This window comes from Coccomyxa subellipsoidea, assembly GCF_000258705.1.
Source record: "Coccomyxa subellipsoidea C-169, whole genome shotgun sequence".
Lineage (NCBI taxonomy): Eukaryota > Viridiplantae > Chlorophyta > Trebouxiophyceae > Coccomyxaceae > Coccomyxa > Coccomyxa subellipsoidea.
Genome location: NW_005178040.1, coordinates 202,348 through 220,373, shown reverse-complemented (window position 1 = coordinate 220,373; position 18,026 = coordinate 202,348). Strand labels below are relative to the sequence as shown.

The 18,026-nt window shown below is 51.9% G+C and overlaps 3 protein-coding genes across 3 annotated transcripts; 2 read left to right on the top strand and 1 right to left on the bottom strand.

Annotated features, from left to right (window-relative positions):
- Positions 1-1,102: 1,102 nt before the first annotated feature.
- On the top strand, positions 1,103-4,286 carry COCSUDRAFT_35341 (galactose mutarotase-like protein; the record flags this gene model as incomplete). Its single annotated transcript, XM_005650158.1, has 8 exons — positions 1,103-1,165; positions 1,409-1,474; positions 1,604-1,656; positions 1,791-1,971; positions 2,530-2,646; positions 3,087-3,224; positions 3,515-3,640; positions 4,182-4,286. The coding sequence occupies 8 exons, from the start codon at positions 1,103-1,105 to the stop codon at positions 4,284-4,286; spliced, it is 849 nt and encodes a 282-aa protein (XP_005650215.1).
- Positions 4,287-4,590: 304 nt separating this feature from the next.
- On the bottom strand, positions 4,591-6,016 carry COCSUDRAFT_52534 (small molecular heat shock protein 10). The gene is made up of 3 exons (XM_005650157.1): positions 5,850-6,016; positions 5,321-5,463; positions 4,591-4,952 (listed from the first exon to the last, which is right to left on the bottom strand). The coding sequence occupies exons 1-3, from the start codon at positions 5,955-5,957 to the stop codon at positions 4,904-4,906; spliced, it is 300 nt and encodes a 99-aa protein (XP_005650214.1). The 5' UTR covers positions 5,958-6,016; the 3' UTR covers positions 4,591-4,903.
- A 4,406-nt stretch (positions 6,017-10,422) lies between these two features.
- COCSUDRAFT_60683 (hypothetical protein) lies at positions 10,423-16,502 on the top strand (the record flags this gene model as incomplete). The annotated part of the gene is made up of 13 exons (XM_005650156.1): positions 10,423-10,439; positions 10,636-10,815; positions 11,062-11,140; positions 11,569-11,586; positions 12,135-12,378; positions 13,318-13,490; positions 13,578-13,760; positions 14,247-14,364; positions 14,564-14,670; positions 14,846-15,142; positions 15,298-15,528; positions 15,785-16,263; positions 16,430-16,502. The coding sequence occupies 13 exons, from the start codon at positions 10,423-10,425 to the stop codon at positions 16,500-16,502; spliced, it is 2,199 nt and encodes a 732-aa protein (XP_005650213.1).
- Positions 16,503-18,026: the final 1,524 nt, after the last annotated feature.

The following is an 18,026-nucleotide window of genomic DNA, read 5'->3' as shown; positions in this document are numbered from 1 at the left end:
TTCTCACACTGCAAGTTTCTATGGTTGCAGACATAAAGGTACCGGCTCTGCTGCGTGACAAGCTCACGCACAAACTTGTGTTGAATGTGGAGAAACTCACTCCTTTTGTCATCCTAGATGCAACTACAGCACCAACCCTGAGTCCACAGGACGCATCTGATGACCAGCATGATTTGGATAGTGATGTGCAGCCAATGGATATCGGTGCAAGCTTGAACGTGAGCAAAACAGCCAGTTCCATGGCTAGTGCACCAGCTCTGGTGATTGCAGCAGGCTTCGACATGCCACTGATTGCCGCAGCGGGCTACTGCGCATGGGCTTGGAGCCCAGCCTCAGCAAGAGTTATTTGTATCCAACAAAATTGGTATCTGCTCTGGTTGTCTAGCTATTGCAACGCTCGCAGATATACCAATGTCGGCTTCAGATTGCTGTCCCGGTGAAATAACACGGTTAATGTGAGGCAAATGTAAGGGAGCAACCAACACAGTTGCGAGCTTCTCACAGCTTATATTAAACAGAATTGATTGTCAAGCTCGCGCACAGGATGCCGGAGTTTGTGCAATGCTCTCGTAGTGCTTGCTAAGTGTTTCATAGGAGTGCATAGTGCAGTGTGGCCCCACAAGCGTGACACAAGGCAAATCTGCTTGTAGAATTAGGCTTAGCCAAGCCTGCTGACTTTCTTAAATGCTACCGAGCCTGGCCTCTGCACCTGGCCTCCATCACAAGCAATTAAATATTGACAAAAGCTGTCACTTGAAATTCAATATTAATTCACTATGTTTGTTCGAGTCTGTCCTTGACTTCTTGAGTTCAACTGCTTGAATGCCTTTGTTCTGGACATGCGCAACTTGAAAGGCCTTCAGACTGTCAGGCACAACGAGATGCCGCACAGTCTTTCAGATGTTAGAAAAACACACCATATTATCCCAAAGTCGTGAGGCCTATGCATATGTATGCGACTATGAAAAAGGCCAGCTTCCCTTCTCTGGGAAGCTATAGACACGCTCCCGTTTGATCGGGGAGCAAATTTTGTTCCTTTGTGAAACAGGCTCTGTCCACATCTGACTTGCACCTCTGTTAACTTTGCTTGATCTCAGCCTGAATGGCGGGACTTACGACCGACCAGTCTTCCGGTCAAAAGTACGTAGTACTGAAGTCAGCTGAGGTACCATCATTTCGTCCCTCCAACTCTTTTGCCTTGTTTGAACAGAGTGTAAAATTGCAATGTTTTGCTTCTCACAATGATCGGTGAGAATTTGCAAAGATGGCGTTTCAATTCCTTCGATGTGTGATCTGATGGAGTCAAAGTTTATTGTCCCGTTCCGTCCATGACACTGACAGATCGGGTTCTATGTAAGATGGTAGAGGTATTAGGTTTTCCAATGATGCATTCAGATGTGGGTTTCAGGGTACAACTGCCGAGATATTTCTGCATGGAGCACATGTGACGTCCTGGAAAACAGTGAGTGGCGAGGTACGATCCTGCGCCGGCTGGAATGTTTCAAATACATCAAACTGAACGATTTTGTGGTGTATGATTCCTTCTATTAAATGCAGAATTGGATCTTGCTTGCACCCCTGAAAGTGTCGATCTTCAACGCAGGAGGTTCTATTCGTGAGCAAGCAGGCTGTATATAAGCCTCCCAAAGCCATCAGGTATAATCTACTCGGCCTCTGAACACGTCCTGCCGCACAGGGCCTAAGTAGTAGTCGATGTATAAACTAGCGTAGTTCGCTATTCATGCTTCTGAGTATTGCTTATTGCTTTACAAAGGGCACTGCATGCTCAGGGGCGGCATCCCAGTGTGTTTTCCTCAATTCGGTGGGTTTGGACCTCTCAGTCAGCACGGCTTCGCACGTAACAGCGAGTTTGCAGTCACAGACAGTGCAGCCGACTCAGTGACGCTATCACTCACACCGAGCAAAGATCAGCTGCAGCTCTTTCCCCATCCGTTCGAGCTCAAAGTGAAGGTGAGCACATGCTTGATATCTCCACCTCTCTCCAAGGCAGGTTGAAGCAATGACACTGCACAGTGTCCTGGCATCCTTTCACTCTCTCTTGGGTCCTAAGAGGACTCGGAGACAGCAGTGCAAGGCCTAGATCTTCAGATCATTAGAAGGCGTCCAGAACCTTGCAGACAATGCCATTGTTGTGCGCGGAAATGTATCCATGTCTTCCCCCCATCTAGGCAGAGCGAGCGCCAGGGAGACAGGGCTGCCCTGATTTGGCATCTGAACACTTGCAATGGCCTGACAGTTGATTGGGTCTTGCTTGGATCGGGCGAGTCCAACAAGGGGTAGGATTGTGGCAGCCTTTAACAGCAGCTTGTCTGCAGGACGTAATTTGCCTTTTGGCAGGAAAAGTATGTAAAAATGATTAGGCTGATGGCTTGACTGCGCGGAATGGAGAAATCTAATACATGTGACGCTGGATGCACCTAGATCCTAGATGCCTAGGAACTGGAAAACAGGTGATAATTATAATAATATGGCTGCAATTTCAAGACAGCTGAGATGTGATCTGCACAGGTGGATGTGGGTAATGACGTGCTGGAGCAGACACTGACTGCCACCAACACAGGCAGCAAGGCATTTGAGCTCACCGCCGCCCTGCACACATACTTCAGCATTTCCTCCATAGACAAGGTGCTCATCTTGGCCCCATGCTACTCCACCAATGTCAACGAGGTTCCAGAGGTTGCATGTACACCACAGGACGCATACTTTGGTGTCTCCTTAATCGACAGGGTGCTCAAACGGCACCCTCCATCCACTGGCGTTTACAAATTTGCAGAGGTTGCATGGACAAAATAGGTGCAGCCTCTGCCGAGATTAAGCTTGCCACTGCCAACAGCAATGTGTCTGACATGCGACCACCGCTTGAAGCCAATGCTTGCTGCGCAATTTACAATACGCAAAGGCTGGTGTTTGCGTGCAAGGGTGACAGCTACATATATCAGGGTATGTTTGAAAGAGGGAGGGAGATTACACCATTTCAGCACACTCAGGGCTGATTAGATGATTGTCCCACAACCTCAGGGAAATGCTTATGAGGCAGGCAGTGAGGCGGGCCTGTTCTGGCGCAGGCTCGGGTGGATGGCCTGAGCGGGGTGGATTACCTGGACAGCCTGCAGGACAAGAGGCGGCTGACGGAGAACGGCGCTTCCGTTCGCTTCGGCGGCGAAGTCGACCGCATCTACCTTGCAACTCCCAGCCGACTTGAGGTGACTGATATCTGCAGATTCATGCCCCTATCCGACTGGCCGGCGCACCTTTCTCTGACATTCCAGCTGTACACCTTGCAAGGAGGAGCTTTATCCTGTGCACAAGAAGTCGCACAGCACCTTTGTGCAATGCTCTGTCCACTGCTGATGCGCTTTTTCCTGGCAGAGGTAGTGGACAATATTGAAACATGAAGCACTTTAACAATAACACAGATGGGCTGAGCAATCTTTGAGTTTGTCCAAGGACATAGAGCAACACTGCAATTTTGGACCCTGCGTTATTTCCCCAGGTGGTGGATGAGGGCAGGGGGCGCGCAGTTGTTGTGGAGAAGCAGGGCTTCCCGGACGCTGTGGTCTGGAACCCCTGGGTGGACAAGGCGGCCGGCATGGGCGACTTTGGGGACGACGAATACAAGGTCCGTACCCCTTTGAGCCCTGAATAGCTCAGTACTTGGTCCGCCTCTCACTGGGGAGGTGCTCGCCAAAGGCGGGCGCCAAGATATGGCCTGCCCAAATCGAAACGGAGAATTGGAGATCGAGGCGGGGGAGATCGGAACACTAGAAAGTCGACGAGCGAAAGAGCTTTTGAATATGTGTTTATACGTGACGCAAGATGCGTGTGCGGACCATCTGTAGTCTGTACTCTGCCTGTGAGGCCGGGCAGGCTGCAGCAGACCTCATGCGCGCGCATGCGTTCTTAGTGGTGCAGCATGAATGACGCCTTGCAAGGGCCTGGGATGAAGCAGGTATTAGGTGCAGCGTACACTGCGATCTGTGCTTTCCGAGCATGCAGGGAGCTGTTTACTTTGCTAGTGTGTAGGGACAAGGAAACAGATGCTGCATAGTGGCCTGCGTGTGCCTTGCTTGAAAACTTCATTCCCTGTTGCAATGGAGCCCAAGCCCTGACCAAATGTGAAATGGAGGGCATCCGCATGAGTTGGCTGTGATTATGCGCAGGAGATGGTGTGCTTGGAGCCTGCCGTGGCTGGCAGCGGTCCAGTCACCCTGCAGCCAGGCGCCACGTGGACTGCCAAGCAGACGCTGTCCCTGCGCCAGCTGTGAATCTAAAAGTCAAATTTGAACCCGACTAGATCGTCACGTGTGCACAGAAGCCCAGCTGCACGTGCCAGTGAAACGCTTCTGACATTCAATTGAATTAGAGCGTGACAGCTGTGATGTGTTCTGCTAATATGCTGTCAGCCACCCGTACAGTTCAGGCGAGTGCAGCGATTCAGTAGATCCAAATGTCTTCTGTCAGACTGGCGAGGAGTAGGCCTACAAAATAGTTCTGTGAGGAGCACTGCAAGTATTCTGATCCTGCAACTTCTATATCAGGTTGCCAGAGCAATGAAATGCAGACTGTATCAATGCTGAGATTGCTTTCATACTTGCTCCCATCTCTTTGTGAGGGCCAGAGATTTTGAAGAGATTCCAAGACCCAGGGACCATCTTTACCAGCAGGTGATATTCTAGCTAGCCATGTCTTAGGCAGAGTTCGCGCCTAGCTTTACCGCGCCGTCCCAGAGAAACAAAACAGACCGTCTTGCGTCTAATCATCATTCGATGTGCTTTGATGCCGTCCTTATAATTCATGCATTTGTGAGGCGAGACAGGTGCTGACAACAGCATCACGCCTCTAAATTCGCATCTAGAATGAAGTCCTGCTGTGCACAGCTGCCTCAGTCCTGGATGACCCCCAAGAGCTCCTCATCCCTATAGAGAGTCAGCCTGCACAGAAATGACAAATCAGCCTTACATCATTCCCTTCTGTTTCTAATCTGAGCAGGCATGCACTGCCCCCTATGTCACGGACACCTGTGCCACATCCTGCTCAGGGAACATTAAATGTTAAGGGACGCATGCCCAGCAAACCAGTTCTGCACACTGGACCATAACACTCGACTTGATCCTGCCCTTGGTGTCAGATGTCTCGCTCTTTCTCTTATGCCCCTTGACTTCCTCTTATAAAGGTGACGACACCACATATCGCTGATTTGAGCACGTGGCAGATGCCTCGCTTATCTGCCCTGAAACAACAAATTTCTGAAAGTGTTTCAAGAACCAGGAAAGGTTTCCGTGATGGCAAAGAGTCTCACTCTTTCTCGCCCAGCTTGACGACGGTGCCTCCATACTCTGGGAGCAGCACAGTCTGCCCCTCTGTGACACTCACTGGGATGGGCTCCCCAGTCTGCAGGTTGCGCCTACCTGGCCCAGTGGCAATCACCTTGCCCTCGCTCATCTGCAGCAGCAATAGATCCAAGGGTCCCTCAGCGCTAATGCAATTGCCACCCAACGATTGTTATACGTCTATAGAGACCGTACTCTTTGCATGCACTACTTGGCACACAGCTTGTCTCTGGCCTTGGGCGGTTGCCCATCTGGTCCTCCTTCCGATGACGTCTCTCGTACTCTTGATATGAGGTAAACTTCAACACTTTGTTATGAACTGATCCGCTATGCAGTATGCAGGACAAGCATGTTGCAATGTGATACGTAGATCGACCAGTGCTTGCAGCATGATCTGGAGTTTGAGGCATTCGCTCATCTTTTCCGAGATGGAGAACTGTTGGAAGCATTACAAGAACACCTTTTGCGGTCATCTGCAAACCTTGATCATGACCGCACCTTGCTAACAGCAGTCTCTGGAAGCAGAATGCCACCCAACGTCTTTGTGGCTGGCTGCAATTTCTCCACCAAGACTCGGTCCAGCAGAGGTATGAGGCGTTTTGCCATCTCTGCTAAAGGTTTGACTTGATGCAACTAATTGGGATTTGAGTTTGGAATGGACGTTCAGCACATCTGAGAAGCTTCTGGAACTTGCTCTGGGCCCGTTGAACAGGAACGCCGGCGTTGATGCATCAAACTCTCCATGACCATTTCGAGTTCGAATTCTCCGGAAGTGACAGCAACATCTCTCTTCAGTAGTAACCCAAAGCTGGAAGGCGGCCTTGATATTGTCTGGAGATGCGAGGATAATTGAGCAAAGTATCTGCCCGAGACAAAGCCAATCAGATTAATCCTGCTGGTATCATGGCAAATCGCCCTTACAGCCGCACCATTGCTGCTTGATGTGATACACAGGTGCAAACAGCAAGCGTGATCACCAGGACATGCGAGACTTCATGATGTTTGACGCGACGACTTGTCGACTTCAGATGAGAGTATACGTATGAAGAGATTTAAAGAAAGAACCAATCGACAACGACCCACAGACAGCATGCACATCATGATGATCAAACAACTGCAGAGAAACCAGTCTTGCACTACGCTACTAGTCCTTAGAAAGATAACAGGTCGGAAATGCTCTCAAGACACTGATAGGACACAGACAGCAGAAGGTACGCTCAAGGCGTAAACTTGCGTAAGACAAAAATGAGGAAGGGAAGACAAAAAAGTTTGAGTACGGGAGGGGTTCGAACCGGCGATGACAATGGCGCAGGCTTTGGGGATCATGCCGTTCTCGATGGTGCTGAAGTTGATGGAGGCTCCCACCAGACCAAAGAGCACCGGCATCATGATGAAGCGCCAGAACCAGCGCACCTGCTTCTCCACCGCGCGGCCCATCTGCGGGCCGCTCTCACCTGCGCGCACATACCCGCGCGCCATCACCATGTGCTGAGAACTAAACGAAGCAAAGAAGCTTGCTCAGTACATGCCATGATGCTTCTATCCGCCAACAAAGAGCCACATACGTCTCTGCAACCCTGTGTTGGGTAGAGGCAAGTACAGGTGCCCAAAGGCATCTGTATGCGTCATGCAAGACCCCATCGCATCTACTGAGCAAGCTCACTTGGCTGAGGTCAAACGGCTACGCTTGCAACCTCTTGCAGGCATAGCAAGCCAATCAGGAAAGTTTTTCCGGGGTATGGTGAAGATATGCTGTGTAAAAGAGAATGTGGAGCGCACCTGCCAGTGCTTTAGGCAGGCCCCGCTTCCAGAGCTCCTTGGCAAGCAGCCCCTGCACGAGCGCGGCTATGGCGCCCGATTATGTGAAGCCGTAGCGGTCGAAGAAGTACTTCATCAGCAGCACTGCAAATTACACACCAGCCACATTATGAGGCACTCACTCCACTTCATGCAACGAAGAGAAAAATAGAGAGCGATAAAACACCTGAGAACACCTGGTGTGTAGGGCTGGAAAATGTGCATTTCTTATAATAAGAACTACTACTCTACATCACGCCGGGGGCCATCATGCTCAGTGACAAAGGCAGTCAAATCATTTGAGCCTGATGAAAGCTTGATCTCTGCTTCACCCGGACAACAAAAATGCTATGACTTGAATCTAAGGTTGATTGCAGAGTCCAGACGAGGCCGCGCGCTGACGGATGTGAAAGTTTATCTCCGCTGCCCCGCAATGAAAAGATAATGCATGTCTGTGTCCCTTAAGCAAGCGGAGCTTCACTCATCTGCCGCCATGGACTTGAATTTAATTTCGAGCTCCAGGCGAGGCCGCGAGCGCGCACCGATGAGAAACATGACGATGGTACGCTTGATGGGGTTGCTCCAGAGCTTGGTGGCGCTGCAGAAGAGGCCGGCCAGGCCGCCAGCGAGCACGCCAAAGATGATCGACAGAGGCCCGTGCGCAACGTTCCAGGCGGTGTTGCTGTGGCCCTGCACCGCCAGATTGATGAACAGCGTGTAGCCCGTGATCGCGATCGCATCGTCGAAGCTTGCCGCCGCCACCACCGTCGCCGGGATCGCTGCGCAGGGAGCAACACTCGCTGTTTGTCGGGAGGGCTTGATTCAGGTCACAACACCTTGAAGGGAAGTGCACCTGTGTCTACTTCAGGACCGGGAATCGCCGCATTTGAACAGCTTGCTGCTCTTTGAAGTGCGTCGCTAGGACGGATGAAGTACCGGCCAAGGACAGGCGAACCCTTCCAAGACAGATTGCCATGCATCAGTGCCAGTGAAGTCAAGCTGCCAACTGTAGCAAGTTTTGGACAGTCCTGATTCCACAAGCAAGCTCGCGTCAAAAGAATCCACGCGTGGTGCACGCTGGCTTGCAGAGTAAATTGTGCTGTCGCACACCTTTGACAGTGCCGAGGCGGCGCTGCTGCACTTCAAACATGGACTGGATGACGAGCGCCGGTCCCACGGCCTTCAGGATGAACCCGAGCGCAAACGCGAAAGTTGGCGGCATGCCGAAGATGGGAATCGCGATGCCGCCGTCAAAGAAGCCTCGCAGATGCCCGGCACCAGCAGCAACCGCACCGCCGCGCCGCCCACGCGCTTGAAGATCTGCACGCCACATCAGCATGCCGTATGAGAAAAATAGAACTTTTGAGCCTGAGTTTTGCTTTGCACGTTTTCTCTGCGCAGAGAGCATCTGCTTCACTGCGGAGCATGCACAAATCTTTGGATCACAATATTGAGAGACCTTCAGAGCCACCTTAGCCTCATGGTCTCATGAGCAGTCTCTCACTTCCATTCGCGGTACCCCAAAGTTGTTGTGTGTCTGTAGCTCGTCAAGAGTTTCATCATACATCTCATAATATGACGGGTGTGAAAATACCTTCGACGGCTGCTGCTGCTTCTTGGAGCAGAGGCTCATTTGTGCAAAGCCACTCCAAAGCAGCAGGGGTCAGAGGTGCGCTAATATCAGGTGCCACAGCGTGACAAAAGCCATTCAGCCGACGAGAGGGCTCTGCACGTGGACTGCTGGCATCTGAGTGAGCGCTATCCCACACCTGCAGCAGATTTCAAGGCTTTCAGGCTTGCATCCCACTCGAATGTTGAGCCAGATGGCTCCACTGTGCAGTTGTTGGGGTATCGTGCAGATTCCGCCAGCCTCGAAAAGGCTTATTAAGGCTCACCTTTAAACGTCTTTTGGAAGTCAATGAGGCCTTCTGGCGTTGGAGAGCCTGTGCAAAAAGCTTCAAGGGTCGACTTTATGTGCTCACCCAATTGTCCGTGCAAGGCATTCGTGCAATGTGAAAAATTTTATTGCCGCGGTTTTACGTGGTGTTCATGGTAATCACGCTGTTGAAGAAATGTTCAAGACACGGTGAAGACAACAACCTGAAAGCATCGGTGCAAGGTCTGATCGATCAGCCTTTTTATCACGATCCCACTCCTGAAGGATTTGAAAAATTGCCATGATATCCGATGTCTTGTGCTCTTGCTGAGGCGGATCAGTGCAACATCACCCGTAACATCGTCGAGATCACTGCACGCTCGTTGTCTAAAGGGCCTGGCTGCTACAACCTCATCGCGCGACAACTAACAAATGTTCTCAACATCCAGAAAGAGGAGGTCAGAGTACTCTGATTGTCGGTTTCGTGCTCACCTGGCTGCGATTCGTAATTTCCTTTCCGATGTTTCGGAGGCAGAATCGAGTCGATCGATCGCGGTGGCGTTGCCTCATCAGCCAGGTCACCCTCATGCAAATCCAAATGAAGAGAAGGGTAAACTAGTGTGGTACGCACATGGGGATTGGGAGGGCAATGGCAGTTCAGATTTGAGAATTTTGGAATCTGGGCAGGCCATAACACATTGGGGCACACATCCGTCTGCACCCCTTCAGTATTGGGCGTACTAAACAGCAAGGTGGCATGCAACGACACAAATTTACATGTTGATTGACCAGATTCTGCAAATTTTCAGTGCATGCCCAGTCTGTAATAAACAGACATTGAATCCCTCTGCAAGATGCCAACATTGCCTTCATGCGATAAAACACAAAGAGACCGTTGGTGACCACACGCGGTTAAGGCATAATTACAATGCACAGAAGATCTTCTCACGAGCTCAATTCCACAGCTTACGCACTAGAGTTCCCACGTAATGGCATGATTTTGAGACGCATGGTCCTGGCATCCTTGTTTTTTGTTGGCTTATCACATCGATGTTTGATGACATTTTGGCAAGTCTGCAATCTTCAAGGTATTCTGATCGATGAAAGAATCAAGTCTGAAGGTATTAATCAGTTGTACGTTGGAAGTTCAACAGCTTACGCTCAAGCTTGTCTCCCGAAGGTCAGAGTAGGCTTGCTGCGGCTGCTGTGGAAGCTTCTTGCAGGTTCCGCCGGATGCACGCTAGCAGCACACCTGATTTGGCAGGCGCTTTTGTCAGCGCCCCCGCCCGGTAGCTGCTCTGCAGCTTCCGCCAGAGCTTCCACCGCCTTAGGTGCCACATCGCTGCCAGGACTCTCTCTTTGAGCCCCTTGGGCCCCCAGGCTGGGGGTACTGCTCTAATGACTGCAGCTTGCCGGTGACTGCAAGCTGCATGCTGTCCCTGTGGCTTGGCTCGGCCACTGCAGAGGGCTGTGGCAGCATGGCAGCTGCTCTGTCCAGGCTGTTGAGCCTTGCAGCTGAAATCTTGGCAAGGGCACCAGATCTGACCTCTTTGCCCGGTGGCCCGCCAGACAGGTCCACCTGTGATACATTGTCCTGCCTGTCTGCGCTAGGGGCCTGCTGCTGCCTGCAGTGCTCAAGAACGGCACCAGCGGTGCAGAGCGTTCCCTCCCAGGGGCAGCTGTCGCGCAGCTTCTTGCGCCGAGGAAGCTTGTTACAATGCTGACCGGCTGCCCCGAGCTGGCAGCTGCAGCACTGCCAGTCGAGGATGTCTCCTCAGCACCGGCCATCAAGTGAGGCGCAGCGGCCGCGGTGTCGGCAGATCGGCTGCTTGACTCTGTGCAACACAGGACGGTTTTCGTTCTCTGAGAAGCAACAAAAGAAAAGAACGAGTAATGGCTCCCTTAGCATAATCACTTTCTTGCCAAGTCTCCTTGACCTGCTGGCTCGCCTCCGCCACCAATGCGATAGGCATGTGCACCTCAAGGCCGGCCTTCGATGCCTCTGCAAGGGCTACCGCCAGGTGCGCGGCTGCGCAGTCAACATGGGCGCGTCTGGCTCAGCGTTCCTCTCGCCTTGGCCCCGCCCCGCATTGGTGTCACTGACCCCGGAAGGACCGTGCGCCTTGGCCAGGATTTACTACAACGCGCGATCACTAAGTGCAACCTACCCGCACTGCAAGCCAACGGCTCATCTCTGATCAAAACGGATCAATTGTGATAATTTTAATCTTTAGCCATCTAACATTACCAGGTTTTGCCTCCTTCTGCCCTTCTTCCTTCTACCCGTCACCTTTCGTTGTCCCCTGCGGCGTTCCTATCTTTTCCGCAGGAACGCCATTGACAAGCAGGGCAGAAAGGGACGCCATCGGACTCGATGATCGGAGCCATGTACTGCGCAAGCGGTGGCCAGCGGTGGATGTTCCTAATACTTTCTGGTTCCAAGGTCACTCTTGTGCAGTAAATAGCAGACAATTATGAACGCTTTATAGCAAATTGCAGCCAATGCCAATACTGTGATCACACAAGTCTTCTCACGTCGCACAGGAGTCGGCCGAGGCACAGGTATGCTCTCCTTCTACACTGTGCTGCTGATGCACAGCATGATGCAGCATGATTGCACTCCTGCAATCAAGATCGTTCCTTAATCGCGGTAATTAATGTTGTAAAACAGGTTGCTTGCCTTAAAACATTTACAGAGTCTTGTGCCTGAGCAGCAGGATGCATAGGTGCAAAGGGTTCAGGAAGATCTGTGAAATAACAGAGGGGGTTACCATGTGATTACAAAAAGTACTGTGCAGTCTGTTTGTTGCGTACTTGTTACCACCGATGAAGTGTTCATGTACATTGCCTTAAGAGCAGAAGGTGTGCAGAATCGCCTGACCATGGTTTTTCTGGACACGAGCAGCAATATCTGAACAAAGTCGGCTGCATTTTGCAGGATGACGGCGTAGGACTCTCATTCCTGTGATCCCCCCAGTCTCCCAGGCCGAAACTCCCAAGTACATTTTCACGGATGGCCCAGGTGATGAATGATTTGGTTGGCTGCCTCCCTGCTAATTCTGTGATTGGCAGGTTATGGACATTAAATTTGACCGTGCCTGCTTACACAGGTAGTCTTCTTGAAGTCGGAGGAGACAGGGGAGCAGCGCAAGCTTAAGCTACATGACTTACAGCCAGACGGGACTGGCAGACTGGACTGGGCTGCTGCGAAAGAGGCTTTTGGTGCCGACCTACTTGAAATTGAAGACGAGGGAACACCGGGGCTCCTACAAGAAGGCGGCAGGAAAGGACTGACCAGAGACACCTACAAGCCTGGGGAGAACATATTGGTCATCGTCGCTCGCAGAGCCCAAGGTATGAATGGTGCACCCCACCATGCAGATTCGTGCAGATGTAGATGCACTCCAGCTCCATTGCTTGATGCTGTCACAATTGGTCTGTGATGACATGGCTAGTATTGAACAGCCTGTGTTGGCCTCAGCTGCATGTACTAGCAGCCAATCTATTATTAGAAGGCTTTCCAAATTCATTGTGTTGAAAGAGCCCATCCCTTTGATGCCAAATGGGTTAGAGCAGTCATCAAATCTCTTTACCGTGCGGCGCTTCGCCTCCTCTTTGCCTCTCACCCTTCTGTATAACCAGGTGTGTAGCATGTCCCCAAGCTGCATTAGTTGTTACATGAGGATTCCTACAGTTTAGCGCCCTCGGATTATTTTCTTGCTAGCAGCTGCGAGCAACCTTGTGGCGGCGCCTTTTGTATACAAGGCCAGAGCAGCAGAGATCATGGTTGATTGGCCGGCTCTTCGTGGCTGCGTGCTTCTGCGCTCATGGTCTTGGATGTGCACTGATGAGTCGCTTAGGCTCCAAGTTCACTGAGTGTCTCTGTGATCTATCTGGATGCAATTGTCTAGCAAGCTTGGTGAGTGCACAGCTTGCCAAATCAATGGGTTCGAGCTGAAGGTGTACCGTCGCTGGGAACCTTTGACCACTCACTCCACTTTGCTTGGTATTTGTTTTGATCGGGGTGCGTAGTAATCTGTCTATGGATAGACTTAGACTGCAAGATCCTGTGCAGACTTGCACAGCGCGTCTTGGTCTTATGAGACAAATTGCATGTGCTGGCGTTTGCTGCGCTGCTGCTGTTTTCAGTGAAATATTTAGAAAGCAGGCTGTGTGGTGTTGGCCTCCATCTGCTTTGCAAGCTTGGCAGGAAAGTCTACTGCCTTGTAGCCTTGAATTGTTGACCAGCAATGAACTTTGACGCTCTCTCACATCAGACTTTTGTGTCCGCAGACTTGGCACGCCCTTTGCTTGCTGAGACTGCATCGTACACATCTGTTGCCAAGAGGTGGAAAGAGGAAGGAAGGGTGGTTTTGCAGACATACCTGCACCAGGACGAGGGAGAATTCGATGATTTTTGGTTGGAGAAAGGAGCAGAGCTGCAAAGGCTGGCATTCACAGCAGAGGTCCGCCCTTCTCTTACTGTTGTTCTTTGCTGTTTGGTCTCCTAAGACACAGGCGACAGCTGCGCAACCTGGCCTCCTGCTGTACAGGTGTGCGAGATCGAGACTGGCAATGACGTACCGTACGAGGATGGGGCAGCGATCTTGGCCGGTATCTGGCAGCACGTTAGCATTCCACCAGGGAGGCGTTCAGAAGCAAGTTTTTTCATAGCCAAGGCAGCGCACCCAGGCCAGACACGTCCAGACGTGGCCTTTCTTGGCTACAACACCGCGGTAAGCTCCAAATTGAGAGCGGTGGTGGAAGCTGTGCAAGACCCTTGCCTTAGCATTCAAGACACACCTGATCATTGCCAAACACAGTGCAGATCATGTATCCTCTGTCTCTACCGTGGCTGTGTAGGTTTCCCAATGCATGTTCATGACATGCAGGTGACCTCGAGGGATTTATATCGATGGATTAAGGCAGTGCTGGAATACAAGCCAAAGCTCTGGCTTAGAAACCAAGTGCCGGCCATGCGGGGGGCGGCTGCACAGCATCAACCTCTGCCACAAATATCTACAACATCTGGGTGAGTTACACGATGCTGGGGCTTTTTTAGCAGGCATCACATCAATTTCATGTCAAGGGGATTGTGTCGAGGCAGGTGACCCATTTGGATGGCATGTAACTTCTGCAACATGCGTGCTTGAATGATCACCAAAAGATTGTCAGGAGCTGGCACATCTTGAACGACCTTTGCGTTTGTTAGGGAAGGACAGCTCATCGATCGCGCTGAGAGGGCGCGCAAGGCAAGGAAGGTGGATACCTTCATCTTGCCTGGAGGCGTCACAGACAACCGGCTCATCCGCTGTGCCATAGTCACGGCGAGCAACGATGGTGCGGAACACACTCATCTTGTTCTTCACATTTGCTGTGTTGGTGTTGGTCTATTATTGAGCTTAATCCCTCTGGCAGAAGAGCAAGCAATCTAGTATGCCGTCATTAAGACCGGTCTCTTGACAGCTAAGCTTCACCGATGTCTTCAGACGGTTGGCGCAGTGGTCTAAAATTTACTCTTCTCAGGCTGCTGTTACAGGCGCCATGCAAAAGATGGTTGCAAACAGGAATCTCCTGCCATTGATGCGTGAGGACTTGCCTACCTCGGGCCGGAATGCCATCGACACCTCGTCTGCTGGCTTCAAGGTGTGAGTGTGGACCTAGTGAGGGGTTCTGCATTAGTAGCACATCATGTCACGTAGAGACACGAGAGAATGCACGCATGTGATGCCTGCCACAACACAGTATGGACCGCCGTTCAAGGGCTAGCAGGGAATCAAAGCTTTTGTGTGGAGGGTTTGACAGCAGTGCATTGTCACAGGAGCTCACGTTCCTTCTTTGGAGCGCGGAGCGGGAAGATCTGCGGCTGCGGGCTGCTGCGGAGAGCAACATGTCTTGTGAAGGCCCAGGCACCAGGCGCATCTCCGTCCTTGCCAGCGATGGCGCCAGCGTGGAAGCCGATGTCCACGCAGTTCTGTCCCCTCCTGGACTGGGCGGTGCTGTGTTTTCCGGCAGTTTGCCGGCCTCTTCTGTGCCAGTGATCGTCAAGGCCGGCCCTGCAGCAGGCATTGTGCTTGCAGCCGAGGCGCTGTGCCTGGAGCCCGAGCAATTCACCCAGGTGCAGCCTGGCTCTCTTCTATGCTCCCACACCTCTGCCTTTAAGTTTCATTATCCAGGCTGCTGAGGGTACCACTTAGCACGGGCATGATGCTGGCTCCTTGACAGTGAGTCAATTTACAGTCATCTAGTGACGTAGATATTATCTGCAAGCAGGTGCCGCGTGAGGCGGAAGCCCTGAGGCGGCTTGGGAGTCACAGGCACTCATCTCTGCCACAGCTGCTGCATTTCGGTCATTGCATGGGTGCCTCGGGGCCCATCCCGGTCCTCATCACCAGAAAATATGGCGACACCATTCTCCTGCCTGGAGGCCGGCTGCCTCGTCTTCCGCACCACGAACTGTTCTTCATGGCTGCAGACGTGCTCAGTGGCATCCTGGTCTTGCAGGTAATGTGGCAGGGTCAGCACGGCTGTCATCGAAGAATTATATGCTGATGTGAAATTATTGAGTCTTGCAATAATTCCATGGGCACATTCGCAACGGTTTATAATGCTCAGCCTAGCCCACAGTTTGCGAACCTTGTTTCCTGGCAGTGACTGCATTGCGAGACTGGATTGCACATATGTACATTACTGTTTGCGTTCTTTCAGACTTTTATATCTATACAGGAGTGCGCAACTGATGGCATGCCGTCCTATGTAGGATCATGGCATCAAGCACAGTGATGTGCATCCACGCAACATCGGCCAGTACGAGTCGAGCTCCACCCAGGACAGGGAGCGCTTCTACCTTTTCGACCTGGGGGCGGCAGTGCTTGATGCAGAGCTGGCACCGCCGCGCAGCCCCCCTTGCAGCCCCCGCTTCAGCAGCCTGGACGTCATCAAGGGGTGCCCCCCCGGCGCGCTGAGCGACGTGGAGTCGCTGGTGTATTGTGTGCTCGCACTCTCGGGCGCCGGTCTTCCCTGGGATGCCGCAGCGGCCAAAGGTGACCGGATGGTCTGCATCACGGCGCGAGTGTCGATGATGGCGGATCCAAGCGAGTCCGGCGCGCTCTCGGCCCTTCCCGAGGTGCTGGAGTGCTTCTGCCAGCAGGTGCTGCGTGCATCTTTCGACGGCCAGCGCGACACCAAGCCGAGCCTGCAGAGCTGGATGCACAGACTGCGCAAGGCTGGCCTGAGCAGGTGCGCTGCGGGTTTTACCAGTGATCTCTCCTTGTACCAAAGGGGCAATTTGTTGAGACAAAGCTTCCTCTGGTGTGATGTGTTGCTTGTCCCCTTGTGGATTGGGTATTTCCATGTGCACCGCGCTTTTGGATCAACGAGCTGATTGTAGTTGGTGTGTCTCCAGGCGTGCTGGACGCGGTGTTCCTCGGCCATCATTCCCTGCAAAGAGCATCAGCAGGCCTTTAAGCGTGCATTAGGCTGCAGGTGACATGTCCTTATGCAACCTGAAAGTACTGGCATCGGTGGGTGTGCAATACGCTGTGGCAGAGCATATCCACTAGGTCATGACCTTGATCAAGAGAGCCTTGGTGTCATGAACTTGATCAAGAGAGCCGCGCAAGAGGTCACTCTCTTTGTATGATATATCTTGTAGGGATGGCAGGAGCAGGTTTAGCTGTGCCCAGTGCAGGGCTAGAGAAAAAGGAGTTGCAGGAAGCTTCTTACTGGAAGATCAAGCAGGAGTCTTGCAATTGAAAGTCAAAATGTGCCATCCATGTCCATGGCTAAATGGATGTAATGACATCATGCAAGTGATCAAATTGATGACAATGGATAATTGCAACATGAAGAGCGGGACGGTCACAATGTCTGCACTTAAAAATAATTCAGAATCCTAAACAAAGTTGTAGTGAGCTCATGCAGTCTAATTAGGTGAAATGAGTTCTGTCTATTGCAGCGTTGCCTTGCAGCAACATGACATACCTCATTATTCCCTGCATGTTAAAAGCAACTGAGCCGCCTCTGGCTTCTCAGATTGGTGCGTGCTCAGTTCCCATCTCAGACGGCATGAGCTTGTAAGACGTTCAAAAGCCTGCAGAATTTCCCTTACTAGGACCAAACGAGTAGAGTGCATCGGCTAGTACGCTGGCACCAACTCCTTCAACGGCAACGGCTCAGGCGGGCGATCCCGACGACCCTGTGCCTCAACAACCTTCAGGTAACTCCAAAACCATCAGTGATGGCCGAAGCTTAGGCAGTGCTAGAGTAGTAGTACTTGCTAGCCAAGCCATCATCCAAGGATCTGCGTACTAGGATCTTATTTGCCCGACTTAGTCAAGGGACGTCCGTCTCAGTGTCCCTGCCACGAAGTGGCTTAGATCTCTTCTCTCAGTGCACCACCTCCCAGATCGCTTTGCAGCAGGTGTACTAGTCGCTCGGTGGGGTGTTCACGAGTGCCTAGCTGCAATTCGACCAACTGGGTTGTATAGAAGTGAGCAGGCCGTGTGAAGCGAGTCTGATGGCCTGCTTGCATGCATAGAGCCCAGGATTGTTGGCTTGGCAGTGAGTTAGCTACAGGTGTGCAGCTAGTCTGGCCTGATCTGTGTGTTGCGGAAGAATCAGACGACTTGAGGCACAGGTCGACGAAGTCGATCGAGGTCGACGTCCTGCAGCCGCCAGCCAGTGGAAACGGGTTTGGTGCCAGTAGAAAGCCTTATCTCCTGTTTGAAACTGTTGGTAGTCCCATCTGTAGCTAGTTCCCCACATTAGGAAAAACTGTGACAGACCTTGCGCCCTGGGAGCTCTGGTGGAGATAGCAATGGAAATTAGCTCAGCACGCATGACAGGATCACTGACTCAGAGAGGTAGAGGCTCTGCGGAATCAAAGCAAACATATTCCCAAAGAGGGAAACGGCAGAAGGCATTCACTTGAACCGCATCATCAACGAACAGTGCAGGATGCTGGGATGGGATTGTTCTGACCGCATGGATGTGTGAGATAA

Excerpts from the sequence above, each read along its gene's own strand:
- COCSUDRAFT_52534 (XM_005650157.1), bottom strand. The coding sequence starts at position 5,957 with ATGGCAAAACGCCTCATACCTCTGCTGGACCGAGTCTTGGTGGAGAAA. Across the intron at positions 5,464-5,849 it reads CAGAGACTGCTGTTAGCAAG|ATGAGCGAGGGCAAGGTGAT; the intron begins GTGCGGTCATGA and ends TTGCTGCTGCAG. Across the intron at positions 4,953-5,320 it reads GTCAAGCTGGGCGAGAAAGA|GCTGACTCTCTATAGGGATG; the intron begins GTGAGACTCTTT and ends ATTTCTGTGCAG.